Source organism: Mizuhopecten yessoensis, unplaced genomic scaffold (genome assembly GCF_002113885.1).
Source record: "Mizuhopecten yessoensis strain PY_sf001 unplaced genomic scaffold, ASM211388v2 scaffold11105, whole genome shotgun sequence".
Lineage (NCBI taxonomy): Eukaryota > Metazoa > Mollusca > Bivalvia > Pectinida > Pectinidae > Mizuhopecten > Mizuhopecten yessoensis.
The window spans coordinates 887,487-907,286 of NW_018408882.1; the positions used below are offsets into that span (position 1 = coordinate 887,487).

Here is a 19,800-nt window from a genome sequence, read left to right on the forward strand (position 1 = left end):
CCACACAACACATTTCCCCATCCCTATCCCCACCCACACAACACACTCCCCCATCCCCACCCACCCAAACAACACACTCCCCCATTCCACACTCCCTACCTTGTACTTGTCCTTGGCCTCTGACAGTTGACACCACTGTAAGATATGCTTACATTTGTCCAGGTCTGGTATCATGCTGTGTTGTTCCAGCAGACAGACTGCCAGGGTGTGGTACCTGTTGTAATCATACATAATCATCTCAACCTTTAATACCATTATCACACAACACAAACGTAGTAAGTGTCAAATGTCTGACATCCTGATACAAATATAATGTACGCCGCTGACAATTTATCATCATACAATATTTCTGTACTACTTTGATAGATCAAGTCATGAAACTGAAATACAGTAAAACCTTGTTATACTGCCACCATATGTCAAAAGACATTTCTGTGTCTTAAAGGGGTTTGGCAATAAATTGAGGGAAATATACAAAGGAATTTTTAAAGAGAAAAACATAAGTTGGCGGTAAACAAGGTGGCAAATGAAGTGAATGGCATTATACTAAGGTAAGCCACTGACAATTTTATCGACTTACAATATTTCTCTACTTCTTTTCTCGACACCACTAATTTAAATGCTACATTGAAGATATCACTTTAAGTGAAATCCAAACAGTACAGTACTTTCTATTCACTGCATAGACTTTTCTGTTTCAAGTTCAGATGAAGCAACGGAAGAATAAGCAGCTGTTCTGGTACACTTGCTACATCCACTTAGGTATTTACAAGGTATTTACATAATTACGCAATTGATAGCAGTTTACTTTTTGGAAATCTTACCAAATAATACATAATTATGATCAATGTCTCATTTAGCAGCATAACTACCAAAGCACCGATAAAGCCACTTAATAACCATAAGCTTTGGAACGCACTGAAATTTAGCACACAGGATCGTCAAATGCCAAAAATTGACGCAACAATTAAACAATTTTCAGCAAAACAAAATACGAAATTTTGATGATGCAAAATTTCCCATGGTAAGGTAGCAGCTAACGACAGAAACTGTGATGAGTCACCCATTCCAAACGGTGCACAGCCAAGAATGACTTCTTTAGATTTACCCGACGTCAAATGTTACGCTACTAGTTCCTGCAGGTTTACACACAGCAACATTTTTGTCGTTTTACTTAAATGAAATAAATAGCAAATTTAATGGTTTTCCAGCTGAATGCTACACATATATACATAACCTTAAATCTTGATAATAAACAGCGTCTTATTTATTTTTCCGTAAGGAACTTATGCTTATTTTCAAAGTCGGTCTATTTGTAAGGCAATCTTATTTTTCGAAATCATTTAGATAGTAAGTCAATGGCTTATTTTCCAGTCCTTTTTTTTCACAGTATGTCCTCATTAAGCAATAATATATGTACGCATGTTCATTGTGAGCATGTTTTATATCATATCACTTTGTACTTTATGTAAAATAAAAAGAAAGGAAGTTGGAGAAATGTATTATCAAAATACAAAAGAAGAGATTTTGGAAAGATACTTCAATTCAAGTAATTTTCACTGATTTTTTTTAAAAGAAATATTGAACTAGAAAGAAAATAATTTTAAGGAATAATTAAAATTCTACATTAATAGTATCCTATGTAGCTACATACCTCAGTAAGAAGTCATGGAACTTGATTCTCATGGAATAACCAAACTTTTTAATTTTGATTGTCTCAGCGATTCCGGTATAGCGCAGCTGGGCAAGGGCGTACTCTGGGACGAACAACATGGCCGTCTTGGTAGTGTTAGGACGTATACACCGGATGATTTGAGGTTTGGCTGAATGGATCTTGGCCATCAGATCATTCAGAGAATTCTAAACGAGAGAGACAGAGAGTTGTGTAGGGTATACTTCTAGGGTATCTGGTAGTATTTTAGCTATACTAAGACTGTTGGAGAAGATATCAACGTCTGGTAAGATTGTTAATCACAAATATTTGACACATTGCTATAATCTTTCCGTAACAACGATACTTTTTATTTCATGATCACAATTATCTATAAAGTGATATCTCATTCTGAAAATACTCTATAATGATATTTTTTGTTGTTATTAAAAATGGTAGCTGTTATATTCCTTGCTTAATGTTCAGCATTTAGGCAATCTAATTTATCCTCACATTGCTCCCATTTATTGATGCTATGTGAACTATCTAACCATATACAATCAAGGGTCATGTCAGAGGTCATTCTAAAGACATTTCTGACTAAAAAAATAATTAGAGTGGCTTATGTTAGCTAGATAGGGAGCTATATCAAATGTTGTACATATTTTTTTATTTTTTTTTAAACTCCGTTATTCTTTAGTGAACTGACCTTGAAGTGGTACGCCATGGTAGCCGGTCCCTTTCTCTCAACAGACATCATTGCACCTTTGGGTTTCTATAAAATATCAACAAACATATAATAACATAAGATATATACCGGAGAGATCTTGGTGCCCACCATCTTACCATCTTTATCAGTTCTGTGTAAGATCACGCCCTTAAATGATCTCACCTGTTGGATTCTTCTTTTCTCTGATCTGTTGGATTGAGTCATTGAAATAGTGAATGTACCGTGCAGAAATATTTGATCAAAATTATATACTGCTGTGTATGATATTGTTTTTTCAAAGTGAGATTGTCCTTTGTCCCGATTACTAGCACAGTAACTCCTCACAAGCGACTAAACTGATTGAGCAGAGACAGATTTCACATTATCAGATTTGGAATATTGTATAATTACCTTGTCAGTTTTCCCTCCTTTCATTTTCTTGAAGAATTCAAACGGAGACTTGTTTGTTGTAACCCTGCGTGACCTCTGTTGCCGGGCACTGGGTGCCAGGGACCCCGTCCTGGTGACACGGGACTGAAACAGGTCCTTGATGAGCAGGCTCTCACTTGCTGCAAAGTAGGTTCAAGGGAAACAACTCTAGTTGAAAAAACTTTTATATAAGGCTTGGTTATATTTTTGATGCTTAACTATTCAGACCAAATGTATACATTTTCATTATATGTTTAGGTCTTTTAAATAGCAATATTGGATTTAAATTTGGTGTTCACAACTGCCAATGGATTAGAAAGGTGTCCTAAAGATGCTTACCACTTTTGGCGCATTTGAATGGGACATTTAAGTGCAATTAATTTCCTAAAATTCACACAACCTATGGAGAAAGATACTTATTCAATATGAGTCAACGAGGGACAAGCTTCATCGTGGATTTCAAGTCATGAACTTTCATGTTGATAAATAGAATCTTCCCCTACCATGAGGGTGTGACAGAAATCTCCAACCGGAGGGGGGATGTTTTTGGTGGTCTAACCCGAGACTCTGCCGAGGGTTAGACAAACAAAAAAATCACCCCGAGGGTTGGAGATTTCTCCGTTACACCCTCAAGGTAGGGGATGATTATTTTTCTCCCATCCTATTATTTCAGTCACAGCTCCACCGACAGTAGTCTGCCATGTTTGTAAACAAAAACACATGTGGGGTATGCATATCGTCATTCACTTTTGATGACGTCACAATTACTGATTACGCATTTTAATGACGTCACAATTGAACACGTGCTAATCGGCACGAGGCTATCTCCCCCTAGATGGTGACAAGCTGATCTTTCCCGGCTAAAACAGGAGACACACGTGTGAAGGGTGGGAGAACATCCCCATCATATAAATACATAAGAATGAATGTGTTAGTCTGAAATGTACCAGAAAGGTTTCTTTAAATATAATCTAATTATTTCAAATTAATTTCTGATAAAAGGTACATTAATGTCATATGAAGTATTCATAAAACTATTTCCAGGCCTAGATCAAACTGCAGCCATTCATCCCTAGCAATCAGTTGTGTTAATACCGTTTACCGGGAAAGTTTTGTAAAGTCATTGAATATTTGCCCTTCATTGGGAAAATCCCTCTTCACCCAGTGTTAATTTCGCCCTTCACATTAATTACTATATATGGTATGCTGTATAACAATATTTGCTGTTATTATTATTTCGCCCTCAGTGAAAAAGGCGAAAGTTAAGCTGCAGCGAACACTCCCAGTGTAGTAGGAGGAGAAATAGTGATAAAGATATTGCCGTCGCAGGGGCTCGAACCTGCGACCCTTGGCTCTCCAGCCCGATGCTCTACCGTTGAGCTAAAGAGAAATTCCCTTCAGCTGACTCTTGTAAGGCAACCTAATGAATCCACATCTTTTACACCAGTATATAGTAACTAGATACTTTTCAATGTGTAAATAAGTGACAGCGTTTGGTACCAGTATATAGTAATTAGATACTTTTCAATGTGTAAGTGACGGTGTTTGGTACCGGTATACAGTAACTAGATACTTTTCAATGTGTACATAAGTGACAGCGTTTTGTACCGGTATATAGTAATTAGATTCTTGTTAATGTGTAAGTGACGGCGGTTGGTACCGGTATACCGTAACTAGATACTTTTCAGTGTGTAAGTGACGGCGATTGGTACCGGTATATAGTGATTAGATACTTTTCAACGTGTAAGTGACGGCGATTGGTACCGGTATACCGTAACTAGATACTTTTCAGTGTGTAAGTGACGGCGATTGGTACCGGTATACCGTAACTAGATACTTTTCAAGGTTTAAAGAAGTGACAGCGTTTGGTGCCGGAATACAGTAACTAGATTCTTTTCAATGTGTAAGGGACGGCGTTTGGTCCCGGTATACAGTACTTAGATACTTTTCAACGTGTAAGTGACGGCGATTGGTACCGGTATATATTAATTAGATACTTTTCAACGTGTAAGTGACGGCGGTTGGTACCGGTATACAGTAATTAGATACTTTTCAATGTGCAAGTGACGGCGTTTGGGACCGGTATATAGTAACTAGATACCTTTCAATGTGTAAGTGACGGTGTTTGGTACCGGTATATATTAATTAGATACTTTTCAATGTGTGAGTGACGGCGTTTGGTACAGGTATATAGTAATTAGTTACTTTTCAATGTGTGAGTGACGGCGTTTGGGACCGGTATATAGTAACTAGATACCTTTCAATGTGTAAGTGCCGGCGTTTGGTACCGGGATACAGTACTTAGATACTTTTCAATGTGGAAGTGACGGCGTTGGGTACCGGTACACAGTACTTAGCTACTTATCAATGCGTATATAAGTGACAGCGTTTTGTACCGGTATATAGTAATTAAATACTTTTCAATGTGCAAGTGACGGCGTTTGGTTCCGGTATATAGTAATTAGATACTCTTCAATGTGTAAGTGACGGTGTTTGGTACCGGTATCTAGTAATTAGATACTATTCAATGTGTAAGTGCCGGCGTTTGGTACCGGCATACAGTAACTAGATACTCTTCAATGTGTAAGTGCCGGCGTTTGGTACCGGGATACAGTACTTAGATACTTTTCAACGTGTAAGTGACGGCGATTGGTACCGGTATACCGTAACTAGATACTTTTCAAGGTTTAAAGAAGTGACAGCGTTTGGTACCAGTATGTAGTAATTAGATACTTTTCAATATGTAAGTGACGGCGTTTTGTACCGGTATATAGTAATTAGATTCTTTTCAATGTGTATGTGACGGCGTTTGGTGCCGGTATACAGTACTTAGATACTTTTCAATGTGTAAGTGACGGCGTTGGGTAGAGTGTCCCGGTTCTTGTCCAGGAAGCCCAGCAGGCTGTAGACCACAGCACCAGCGTAATGGACGACCGTGAATACCGCTCCCATATCTTTAGGTGACTTGTACACATCTCGATACTTTTTTCCTGAAAGAAAAAGTCAGCAACATGCAGATCCAATTAAATAATTAATTCATAGCTTACTTTGATATCAGATCATGTTGTTTTATAATGATGAAAATTCACTCATGTAAACAATTTCAAATGGAATTGACTAAATAATTAAATCCTTTCGAAATAGTCTGTATCATTAGCAGATTTCAAAATGTGTGCAACTGGACCTGTCGCCAGAAGTGCAGACTTATACTACCCGCCTGTGCCTACTGAAGGATAAAGGATTTTAAACATTTATTACAATGGGCCCTGCCCCTCTGCCCCCCACGAAGGGTGGGGGGTGTGGGCACACTTTCTGTTTACAAAAAATTTGAGTCCCCCTTGCCCAAGAAAGCTCGGGACGAAACTTGGTTAAAAACCCTCCAATCGTACTGAAGCAGAAGAATTTTAAAGATTAAGGTAATTTTTTCCTACTGGGTCCCAAGTGGGGGAGGCACACCCTCTGTTATGCAAAATTTAGTCCCCTTTGTCCTATGATGCTCCAGGACAAATGAAGTCAAAATTCACCAAGCCATTCAGGACTAGTAGTTTTTTAAAGGAAAAATGATGGACAAAATTGAACATAAACACATGAAAATATTTGTATGCTTACCTGGTAAGCAATACTGATGTAATATTAAATGATAATACTTTTCATGTGATATGATTTTTAGAGTTATAACACAATTCTTTTAACATAACTAAATAATGGTAAGGTCCTATAACTACCCACCTGGACCCTGATGAAGCTTGGTTGCTAGGGAACGGTCTGTTGCCTTGGGGAAGGAACTCTCCTCATCCAGAATTGCCAAGATCCCAGTGTGTCTCTTTAAACAGAAAAATACCAGAACAATGCAAAACAGTAAACAAATACAGGAAAATGACTACAAAATTTGTTATTCCATTTGCTGATTGCAATCAATACAAGAGAATCATTTATGTGGCACAATCAGTGAACTTTTGTGTCATTTTTGTGGGAAGTAAAATCAACTGTCAGAGGAACACAAAAACATTACAACAACTAGAACACTGACAGGTCAGCAAGGGCTGGGCCATGTGCTTGACAATACCCCCCTCCCTTTGGTCTATATGTAGCAACAGAGGTCCGAAACTACATATCACAGTGTATAACCATTTTAAATTTCAAAAAGATTCGTCTTCTGGATTCCCTAATGAGAACTGTACCACCCCCCAATGATCTATTTTTAGTAACATTATTCTTGACCTTGACCTTAAAAACTTTTCAAAATTCATATTACACATCTACAGTACATGTCAACTTTTACCCAAAAGAGTTTTTGATTCCCAAATAAGGGCCGTACCCTCCTCCATTACCTTCCGTACCCTCCTCCATTACCTTCCATACCCTCCTCCATTACCATTACCTCCCGTACCCTCCTCCATTACCTTCCGAACCCTCCTCCATTACCATTACTTTCCGTACACTCCGCCATTACCTTCCGTACCCTCCTCCATTACCATTACCTTCCGTACCCTCCTCCATTACCTTCTGTACCCTCCCCCATTACCTTCCGTACCCTCCTCCATTACCTTCCGTACCCTCCTCCATTACCTTCTGTACCCTCCTCCATTACCTTCCCCATTATCTAATTTTAGTAACAATGACACAAAAGTTTGGACAGACAAATAGACATATAGATGGACATAATGATTACTATAAGGCACTGTATATCTGATAAGGGGCATTAATAAGTAACAATACCTGTGAGTCCCTTACAAGTCAAGTCCATCAGTTAGAGTCATCTAGATTAATAAGTGAAGTCTATCATCAGGGAAAGTTACCTAGCTTTACCAAGTCAGGTTTACCAGTAGCTATTGTCACCTAGATCTGTAAAGCTTTTAAGTCCAGAATATTGGCAGTTTGAGTCACCATGATTAGAAAATAAGCAAACAGAAGCATATCTAAGTTGTACAAACCTCAAAGAAGGTGTCCAGGACTGATTGGTTATTCTTGTAATCAAAATCCACCAATGGGACGCCTTCTTGCAGACAGTCCTGTTGCTCCTTGTAAAAGATGTGCTCATTGGTGTAATTCTGCATCTGTTCATTGGCCAAATTTATACACACCTAGAAAAGATAATAAATTATCAAGATTATTAAGTACACAGCCATGAACAAATGTCCTTTAAACTGTGGTAGAAGTTTTATTTTTTGAATGGCTGAAAAATAGCATACAATCAAACAATGATAATCCAGAAATCTGAAAACCATACTTTTCTTTCTAACTAGGTCCCAACCCAAAGTTTTTCCCTTTATTTTATTCATCAAGCCAGTAATTCCCTATATCAAGGATCCAGGTTTTATCACATGGCAAAGATTTACCATGATTATTTCTGGGGTTAAACAGTATATACAAAAAACATCTGTGTGTACTTTGCATAAATCCATGAACTTTTAAACTTGGTTTATGCAAATCTGCCGAGTGGTTTATTATGTTTTGTTTACTTTTATCACATAATCGGCCTGTTTTCCAGTGAATTCGCCCGTGTAATATTTTTTACATATGTCACTAGTGTTATATACCCTGGAGCGTTTTTCATTGGCTGTGCCAGTCAGAGATCGATTTTGACATCATAATATTGACAATGACGTGACGACATAAATTGTGAATGGCGTAACAAAATGGCTGTCTCCGTTTGATCAAGCCCTCTACATTTTGGCTTTAAAACCTGTCAAAATGTAAGTTTTCTGAGTTATGTGATAAAAAGTATCTCAAATTTGTTTTCATTTCATATGAGCTTTTATGAAACTCGCCTCAAAGTTTTAATTTTTGCTCGTCAAGGCTCGCAAAAATTAAAACTCCTAAGACTGGTTTCATAAAATCCCATATGAAATGAAAACTCATTTAAGATCCTTAATATATGAATATTAATGAAAAATATATTTTCTCTGAGCAATGGTAAATCTTTAACATGACCACTTTGACTTCACGTCTACTTGTCTTCATTACCATACTCACATATCTGACAGCACAATGTTCTTACTTGAGTTTGCATGCCAAAAACATGACTTCTGTGTATTGACACAGCTGTCTTGTGATAAATATATATATAATATATGTTGTGTATTCATAATAAACTATTTATACACAACAAAACAAAAGTAATTATAGTTCAAGAAAATTTAATTAAGGTTCGAAACTAGTGACTTGTTCAGTTATAAAAAAATTAAGATTATTATTTTGGCATTCTTGGGGGCTGCTCATAAGTAATTTAAACTACTCAACATAATATGACCTAAAACAAACAAAGTACTTTACATACAAAATACATATTAATACTAACTCATCGAGCGATCTCGACACAAGGCAGGCGACCCTGCTGTGTAAGAGAGAAAAAGACATGTGGCCGAGCGAGCGATACCACTAGGCGTGTGAATATCAGCAAGCGTGAATGTAAGTACATGGCTCAGGAGGTAACCCCACTCGCAGGTATTTAAGGCAATACGTGACTAACAGGGGGCTACGTCTGCAGGTACAAAGACTCACTCTTGTACAGACAAAAGAGGTGGAGTAGTCCACCAGATACAGTACCCATTTGAGCGATCTCAAATGCATAAAAGTGAGTGTAAAGAATGTGTACGTGACTCTGGAGGTGTCCCCCTAGCAGGTATTGAAACGTGACTAACAGGGGGACTACATCTGCAGGTACAAAGATACAGACTCACTTCAGACAATAAACTATAAGTTCATACAGTACATACCTGTTCAAAACTGTTCTTGGCAAAATTTTCAAATCCGAAAATGTCCAAAATCCCAACAAGTAGTGGATCCTCTCTGCAAGAAATATATCATAAATGTCTATAAATATATCATAATTGTCTATAAATATATCATAATTGTCTATAAATATATCCTAATTGGTATATAAATATATCCTAATTGTCTATAAATATATCCTAATTATATATGAATATATCATAATGTTATATTAATAGATCATAATTGTCTATAAATATTTCATAATTATATATGAAGATATCATAATTTTTTATAAATATATCATAATTGCATACAAAAATATCATAATTATATATAAATATATCATAATTGTAAATAAATATATCATAATTATATAAAAAATATATCATAATTGTATATAAATATATCATAATTGTATCTAAATATATCATAATTGTCGATAAATATTTCATAATTATATATGAAGATATCATAATTTTTTATAAATATTTCATAATTGTCTATAAATATATCCTAATTATAGATAAATATATCCTAATTATATATGAATATATAATAATTGTATATAAATATATCATAATTGTATATAAATATATCATCATAATTGTATATAAATATATCATAATTGTATATAAATATATCCTAATTGTCTATGAATATATCATAATTGTATATAGATATATCATCATAATTGTCTATAAATATATCCTAATTGGTATATAAATATATCCTAATTGTCTACAAATATATCCTAAAACATATTATAATTGTCTATAAATATATCATAATTGTATATAAATATATCATAATCAGTAACGACTAAATATTACAGGTGCATAAAAAATTCCAGTGTTTTAATCCCGGTCTAAAGAGATGGGGAAGATCTCAAAACCAGAAATATATATATTTTTTAATCTCGATTGAAAGCTTTTTAACTAGCACTGTCAGCTTTAAGATATTACTTTTACCTTGGAACAATGGATTGAATCATCTGATTGATACCATTGACAATCCAACTAAACATTCGGCTATAAATAGCTTTTGCCAGAGCGTCGCGACAGTCTCTGGCCTGTTGAAGAGTGCGCTCCTTCCGAATCTGTTCTCCTACAAACACGCAGAATGCAGGCACAGGTATACACATGTAATATCACACAGGCACAGGTATACACATGTAATATCATGCAGGCACAGGTATACACATGTAATATCATGCAGGCACAGGTATACACATGTAATATCACACAGGCACAGGTATACACATGTAATATCACGCAGGCACAGGTATACACATGTAATATCATGCAGGCACAGGTATACACATGTAATATCACACAGGCACAGGTATACACATGTAATATCACGCAGGCACAGGTATACACATGTAATATCATGCAGGCACAGGTATACACATGTAATATCACACAGGCACAGGTATACACATGTAATATCACGCAGGCACAGGTATACACATGTAATATCACACAGGCACAGGTATACACATGTAATATCACGCAGGCACAGGTATACACATGTAATATCACACAGGCATAGGTATAAACATGTAATATCACGCAGGCACAGGTATAAATATGTATTATCACACAGGCATAGGTATACACATGTAATATCACACAGGCACAGGTATACACATGTAGTATCACGCAGGCACAGGTATACACATGTAATATCACACAGGCGCAGGTATACACATGTAATATCACGCAGGCACAGGGATACACATGTAATATCACACAGGCATAGGTATAAACATGTAATATCACGCAGGCACAGGTATAAACATGTAATATCACGCAGCCACAGGTATAAACATGTATTATCACACAGGCACAGGTATACACATGTAATATCGCGCAGGCACAGGTATACACATGTAATATCACGCAGGCACAGGTATACACATGTAATATCACCCAGGCACAGGTATACACATGTAATATCACACAGGCACAGGTATAAACATGTAATATCACGCAGGCACAGGTATAAACATGTATTATCACACAGGCACAGGTATACACATGTAATATCACACAGGCACAGGTATACACATGTAATATAACACAGGCACAGGTATAAACATGTAATATCACGCGGGCACAGGTATAAACATGTATTATCACACAGGCACAGGGATACACATGTAATATCACGCAGGCACAGGTATACACATGTAATATCACGCAGGCACAGGTATACACATGTAATAACATGCAGGCACAGGTATACACATGTAATATCACCCAGGCATAGGTATACACATGTAATATCACGCAGGCACAGGTATACACATGTATTATCACGCAGGCACAGGTATACACATGTAATAACACGCAGGCACAGGTATACACATGTATTATCACGCAGGCACAGGTATACACATGTAAGATCTCACAGGCACAGGTATACACATGTAAGATCTCACAGGCACAGGTATACACATGTAAGATCTCACAGGCACAGGTATACACATGTAATAACACGCAGGCACAGGTATACACATGTATTATCACACAGGCACAGGTATACACATGTAATATCACGCAGGCACAGGTATACACATGTAATATCACACAGGCATAGGTATACACATGTAATATCACGCAGGCACAGGTACACACATATAATATCACACAGGCACAGGTATACACATGTAATATCACGCAGGCACAGGTATACACATGAAATATCACACAGGCACAGGTATACACATGTAATATCATGCAGGGAGACAATGTAAATTATATAAAGGTCAGGGAAGTCATACACATTACATGCAGAGGTCAGGAGGTCATGTACATCATACAAAGGTCAAAGAGTCTTACGCTCTACCGAATGAGCTAAAGAGAAATTCTCCATAGTGAAGTCGGTAGGAAGCGGCCAGTATTTTTCCAGGGTGACATATATAAAAGTCAGAAGTGAAAAGGTCGGTAAGGTCATGCACATTACACAACAGGTCAAAACCATACATGCCATAACTTTTCAATACAAGAAAGTGAGATCCGTTGAAATATTGATTGAGTTTTAGTCTTACCCCTAGTTACAGTGTAGTCACATACAAACGATGACCCAAGCTCCTCGGCAGAGACCTTCAGCAACTCAGACACTGGAAATATGAACACCTTATGGTTAGGTTATACCTATATAATATCTTCTACAAACTCTCTTCAGCACCGGATGCATGGGTAACTCTCACACAGAGATGTATTTATCGACTCCCCTGTGAACACTAACACATTTTAGGAGTGTTGGATCTCTCTTTTCCTCTTTAACTTTTAAAAATAAAACTTAATTAATATCTAAAGATCTTCAATAGTATTCATCAGTTTGGAAATATGTGATTTCAAAGTTTTACTTTCTACACAAACAATGTACATATTAAACGTTTTGCAACGTTGCTAGACCAACTGGTCCCTTTGTCAAGTTATGACAAGTAAAACTTTGCTATAATATTTGAGAGATGTTTAAGTGATGTTTGCCTCACCCAGCTGGACCTGTCCAGAGTTAGTGATGACGGCCATGTCGTTCATGCCTCCCGTCGTAAATGTAATGTCACCAAGGTGAAGGACGGTCGACAACATCAGCAAGATATTCTCCATGTCCTGGAGGTTAGAGGTCAGAGGTCAGAGGTTATGGAGTATGGATAAAAGGAAAGAGTTACCAGGGCAGTCTATTTCCCTAGAAAACCTCTGATCAACTTTTATTCTTGATAGATGAATTATGTTTTACTAGGACAGGGGTGAGCTTGTAAATTGTTTGTGGTTTTTATTTATAATTGTAAGTTTTCCCTTCAAAGTAATGGTCAAGACAATTCTATTTTTAGTAACACTGAATCTACATCCAAAAGAATCAGAGTTTTCCTCCCCTCTTGGTATAAATTGTTCAGAAATTAGGATGGGACAAGATTCTATATTCAGTAAAAGCAAAATAATTTCTGTTCTAACATGTGTGATTTGCACACTTATGCAATTTAGACAGATACGAATTTTAAGACTTTACTCATATAATTTGTGCATCAAAAACTTTAAAACTAATGTTCAGGATCAGGCCCTGTAGTCATTTTATCCCACCATGGATAAGAGGTAAAACAGGTCACATTTACATACGTCTTGAGTAAATCCAATGAACTTGAGACATTCTTTCAGCTCCAGAAATTTCTCCCGGTTCTCAGAGTTGACAAGGGAATCGGGGTCGATTCCTTTGTGACGCATGTATCTACAAACAGGTCAATCATTTTATCAAATTTTCCTTCCTTTATAAGAGATAAAATGTTATCAATCTCTATCATAATGATTCAGTACTAAATATATGTCGGAACGACATACTGTACATATTTTACCGTTCTTCAGTTTGGTTTATTTGTATATCTACTGTAGAAATGATATGTCTATGAGATACTGCCCAACTTCAACTAGTTCAAGATAATTGACAATTGAACGAGCTAAGGCTGCCTGTTGCAGAGTAACATACAGAATTAACGAAATTAAAAATCCCAAGATAATTAGTGATTTCACAGTAATATTTGTTCAATGTTTCATGAGGAATTATGTTATAAAATATGTAACAGTTTATGTTCATACTGGAATCCATGAACATTAAAAATGCTGTTCAATCACTGATAAAACAGTCATATTAGCATCACGAGGGACAGAACAAATTTTGCCTTCAGCAGACTTAATATTCTTAAGACTTCCTGGCCTTATACCGTATTTGACTGCAAATATGTCCCCATTGGCAAATAAGCCCCCTGTCCGCTTTGGTTAATGTCCTGAGAACAGGGTGGGCGCCTGCAATAAAGCCCCCTCCCTACTTTTGTTCAAACATTTTCCACTAGGGGTGGGGGCTGATTTGTGGTCAAATACAGTACTTAAGTCATCGTTCTTGTGCAAGTAACAATTAATTATCAGTTTACCTGTGAGCAGTGATTGATTGGAGTTTGAGGAAATGGGACTCCTCAGGTGTGAGACCCGAAAACATCCAATAGAATATGTGGTAGTTGCATTCGCCTTCGTTCTGGAACACCACTCGGGATTTCTCCAAAAGATATTCCGTCAGTTTTGCTACAAATGGAAAAAAATACAATTACTGAAATTTCAATTGCACTTATCAGTATCGCATTTACAATTTATCAAATACTTCTGCTAAACATCAATTCAGATTAAAGAGACCTGAGGTTCATGAATGATTTTGGACGGACAAAAGAATATTTAAAAAAAATACCAGCTATGTGATACTTGTACAAGAAGCTCTTTTTATAAGCTTACAAAACTATCGTAATTATCATTTCGACTCAGAACACTTACAAGCACACGTGTTATCAATGGATTTTCCAGTAACGTTTTTCTATAAAACAGTCACATAAATTTTTCCAGCATCAGCACAAAATATGCACATTTTACATCGGTGTACAAATATCACAAGTTGTTCTGGTAAGAACCAATGACTGACCTCCCATGATCTTGCCAAGGTCGTTGAAGTGCAGCTCTATGTACTTGGCATATCTACTGGAGTTAGAATTGATGACTGTTTTAGCGTTCCCGAAGGCTTCTAGGACAGCGTTTCCCTACAACACAACACACAATCATTTTTACAACGGACAAATGTTTGAAAATGCTATTTCATTTGTTTTATTTCACATACAAACGTATTAAGGTCCAGCTTAGTGGCCCCACACAAGATGCCTTTGACTGTGGAATTCAAATACCTGTTAGGCACCTAGCAGCTCACTGACACTGGGGTTCAAATGCTGTTAATCGCTGTGACTTGACAAGTCCATTTCCTCTACAAAGTATATACAATTCTGAGGCAAGATATACGATCTCTTCATCAAAATTTCACATACTAATTAACACACCAGGGCCCATTTTCATGAAACCATTCTCATGGTAAAGCATGGATTCTGTGCTCAAACCAAATTTCTTGTAACGTGCTTAAACCATGTTAAACGACCAAAAAGTCAACAGTAAAAATTGAAATCAGTATTCAGCTTTAAGTCTCTTCAAACGTTTTCCAAAGCATCTTTTTAATTAATTTATAACCAGAAAAAGAAATTAGGCTTGAGCACACAATCCATGCTTGAGCATGAGAACGGGTTCATGAATACTGGCCCAGGGCTCAAAAACCATGTTACACCTCAAAGCTGGTCAATGTGGTCATCTTGTCTATTACTCGTCCATTCTGCTGATCAGCTCGCTATAACGCTGGACTCACCTGGTTGATTTTACTGTTGAGACTGCTCTCATCACTACCAGCGATGCGTGACAGATGCTGCACCAGGAATTTACATGTTTCTGTCTTTCCAGCTCCGCTCTCTCCACTGATCACACAACACTGGGCCGCCCGGTCTCGCATCAGGCACTGGTGCGCCCTCTCTGCCACTGCATACACATGGGGCGGTAACTGCTCCCGTTCTTTGTGATATTTTGCAGAAATCTAATAAAGAAATTAACAAATCCTTTTTACTTTTATTTCAAGTTAAGATTTTGAGAAAGCAGCTCTAACAGCTATTGTCTGGAGTAGATGTATTATGTTATCAGAATTTTGAAAATATAACTTCCTTTTAACATACTTGGAGTTACTAGACTTAAACAGGATTTCAAAATGTAAGTCAAAGTATTTACTCGAGACATCAAGTGGACACTGTTTCAGCAATTGAATAAAGGGACATAACTCCATAAATAACTGCTGGGTAACGGTGGCTATCAAATTAATTACATACATTTTTTTTTTCATTCTGACAAAATTAGGATTTTACAATTCTTTGACAGTTATCAAAAGAGGTCATGCTTTCTTTTACTTGCAAAATGTAAGTAAAAGTAATTTGGGGTTGATTTTTCAAAAATCCCATTTGGAAATATATTGCATCATTTTCAAATTTTCCTGTTGTCCGCCTTTGAATATATCCCAGTGGTGGATCCAGAGGTTTTTTTGGGCTTCAGGAAACCCCCCCAGCCTGAGAAGTTTCTTTAAAAATCATGTATTTTCACTATTTTCCTCAATTTTGCCCCACCTGGAAACCCCCCCAGGAAATTTGGAAACCCCCCCAGGTAGGTCTCTGGATCCGCTACTGTATCCTGATTACTCACAGACTTGGAGTAACAGGACATCTCCTGGAATGGGTTTACTGCAATTAGCACGTCACCTATGAATGTCTGAAATGAAAACATAAACTATTTAATACCTAAATTTAATGAGATCTTAAATGAAAACATAAACTACTTAATACCTAAATTTAATTAGATCTTAAAGAAAAACAAAAACTACTTAATACCTAAATTTAATGAGATCTTAAATGAAAACATAAACTTCTTAATACCTAAATTTAATGAGATCTTAAAGGAAACCAAAAATTATCATGCACTATATGACTGTGGTATATATACAAATGTGCCTGATTTATTTACAACAAATGAAGTTGAAATTAAAAACAGAACATTGATTCTCCTATGCAATATAAAGAAAGTTTAAAATCTGAAATTCCTTCATGGTACATTTTTTGCTTTCACAACTTATTCCTGATGACATGCATTATTCCTTGTGACAATGGGTAATATCACTCATTACATATAAATGATATCTAAATCACAATTCATAGTATTTTCAGCATGTGATCAAACAAGACTTCTAAAGAGTTAACCTTATAAATAATGAAACAACTTCAGTTATATAACAACACTCATAAAACTTACATAGATTTGGCTTTTGGAAAATCTCTGCTGTATTTCCTTCAAAACTATACTTTCAGTAATTTCTGCTAGTTCTGTTAAATTATCTGTTTTGGTCACTTCTGGTAAAATCCCCTATGAAAGAAAACAAAAGAATGTTACTTTATTATTTCTTAGAATAATTATGAAACAACTTATTTAAACTTATATCAACAATCGCTTATGTTGGATGTTAAAAGGTGGGTGTGTGGGTGTTATGTGGGAAGAAACCAGAGTACCTGGGGGTAATTATATATATAAACCCACACGTCTAATCAGGGAATTGAACCCGGTCGCCTTGGTGAAAGGCGAGTGTGTTATCCACTGCAAGTAAATTTGATGAAATATTACAAAACAGTTGTTTAGGTTAAACAAAACAAGAGGCCAAAGGTCACTAAGCTTTCTGAACAACATTTAAAAGATTACTGCAGTTATTCATATTTTATCTCAAAAAACACATGTTTTCCTGGGACAAAACATTGTTTCCGATGGGGAAAACCACTGCTATGGATCATGACGTAACAATAGAAGATGATGTCACAAAGCATTGTTACGTGACATCATCATTCAAAGATTGACCAATGAAATCAGGTCCAGGGTGTTACCCACTAGTGGGTAACCAAAAATGTTTACCAACTCATTGGGAAACCTATCGTGCATATAGGAGAAATTCTTTTCCTTAATTGTGATACAATTCTTGGACTATTTTCATAGCATGCATATGCAGTAGGTTATATAATGATATTAAAAGTTCTGGTTTCCACTAATGATTTGTGTGCCGTATTATAAATAAAGCCTTTATAAAGTCACTAAAGAAAGTGTGAAATTCAACACCTAGTGAATATTGATACCATGCACGTTATAAAAGACATGTTTACCATTTTAATGCCAAATCATGGAGATAAAACACCAGTTTAATGTCATATTTTACGTTATTTTGATGAAACTTTTGTAAAATAAATCCCATAACCCAAATACAAAAGTACCTGCATGCGTGATACGAAATTAATCCCCAAGAACTAGTTCTTATCGGTACAACCGCGAAATTTTAGTCCCCCGAAATAAAACAACTGTACAGTATATGCTATTGTCCTTTTTTAAATAAATGTTTTTGTTTTATTGCTATTCAGGAATATCTATTAATACAGGTTGTCTTCTAGTGTTCAGCGGCGCTTTTATAATTACATCACATATTTTTGTGATAACAAAACTAGGACACGCACACCAGCTGTGACAGGACCACCAAACTATATCTTTATACTTAATCCCCCTTACACACTATCTATAGCCTGATTTTATTATCTTTATTGTAATTCAGATTTATTCATTTTTGGCTTTAATCCTAAAGGATCTATTATGATATTTGATATCTTGACATCAATATGGAAAGGGCTATGCAACATTCATTATATCTGTATTGAGCAGATAACGATATATATAATACTAATATGTTGTAATTGTTACGAGATGCGCAAGTGTTTTTCTAGGAACCATCCCTGTGGGACAGGTCATACACCATGGCCAGGCTTGTTCGTTCTACCCCCCACTTATTGCAGGCAGCTAATGTTTATAAATATAGCAGCTATCAGTCAAATTGCATTAGAAAACTCAACAAGCATTCCTAAGAATTTGATTTTATCTAAGTCATATGCAATCAGTATTCCCAGTATTCCCGGAAACCCCCAAACGAGGGGTTTTCACCCCCAAAACAGTTGGTTGTATCCCCAGTTTTCAACAATTGCCATGTTTAACTAGGTACCTAGGGGTACAGAATATTGAAAACGTATCAAATATACCCTAAGCCCATATCTAAAATTCATTGGGAACATTGGCAATACTATATCTTGGTGAAATGCACAAAATTCAGCTGAAAAAGATGCCACAAAATTCTAGTTTTGAAGTGGAAACAGTGGAATGTTGAGATTCGGTGCCTCCATAGGCAGTGCAGGATATCATTAATATATTTGTATTAAGGTTTTTAATCCAATTTCTATGTGATGAGTTAACTGCTTCTGAATACCCACCAGTTTGTTGTCCGATCCTCGCCAGATCTTTGTGATGTAGATTTCCTCGTAGACATCCTCCTCCTCATTGAAGGACTTGGTATCTGGCTTACTGCCAGAGCCTCCCTGTTTTGCTGCAGGTTTGGAGCCAATCCCCCCTTCAAGGAACTCCAATCGTGTGCGGGCCTCTGAGAGTCCGTCCTCCCTAGCCAGGGTGGTGTGCTTGGTTTTGCTGCAATAGTTAGAAAAGATTTCTTTTTGGTTTGACGTAATATCTTCACACATAATGACAGAAAAACAGGTGGATCTGGAACGTAGATTGTCGGTGATCTAGACAAGTTATTACAACTTATATCAATCACTCTTGTTGGCCTGGATGGTAGCGCGCAAGGGATCTTAATGTGGGTGGAAGCAGGAGTACCCGGAGAAAACCAATGGGTTTGCGCATGCTACCCCATACCTTTTCACGTCCGGTCAGGGGTTCGAACCCCGGCCGCATTGGTGAAAGGCGAGTACGTTATCCACTGCACCCCCCGACCACCCCGCGACCATCCCACGACCACCCCGCGA

General features: G+C 36.8%; 1 protein-coding gene across 14 annotated transcripts in view; it reads right to left on the reverse strand.

The window, feature by feature from the left end:
- LOC110465917 (unconventional myosin-XVI-like) overlaps positions 1-19,800 on the reverse strand; it is a 167,427-nt gene that overhangs the window by 132,971 nt on the left and 14,656 nt on the right. For all 14 annotated transcript variants that reach the window (XM_021522082.1, XM_021522088.1, XM_021522089.1 and 11 more), the window contains exons 9-26: positions 19,252-19,462; positions 17,213-17,323; positions 16,610-16,675; positions 15,735-15,956; positions 14,973-15,087; positions 14,437-14,584; positions 13,631-13,739; positions 13,009-13,126; positions 12,559-12,630; positions 10,475-10,610; positions 9,509-9,581; positions 7,724-7,873; positions 6,519-6,612; positions 5,627-5,779; positions 2,772-2,929; positions 2,361-2,426; positions 1,655-1,860; positions 100-214 (exon numbers count right to left, since the gene is read on the reverse strand). In XM_021522082.1, the coding sequence (XP_021377757.1) occupies positions 100-214; positions 1,655-1,860; positions 2,361-2,426; positions 2,772-2,929; positions 5,627-5,779; positions 6,519-6,612; positions 7,724-7,873; positions 9,509-9,581; positions 10,475-10,610; positions 12,559-12,630; positions 13,009-13,126; positions 13,631-13,739; positions 14,437-14,584; positions 14,973-15,087; positions 15,735-15,956; positions 16,610-16,675; positions 17,213-17,323; positions 19,252-19,462 (2,323 nt within the window). The remainder of the gene's footprint in view (positions 1-99; positions 215-1,654; positions 1,861-2,360; positions 2,427-2,771; positions 2,930-5,626; positions 5,780-6,518; positions 6,613-7,723; positions 7,874-9,508; positions 9,582-10,474; positions 10,611-12,558; positions 12,631-13,008; positions 13,127-13,630; positions 13,740-14,436; positions 14,585-14,972; positions 15,088-15,734; positions 15,957-16,609; positions 16,676-17,212; positions 17,324-19,251; positions 19,463-19,800) is intronic.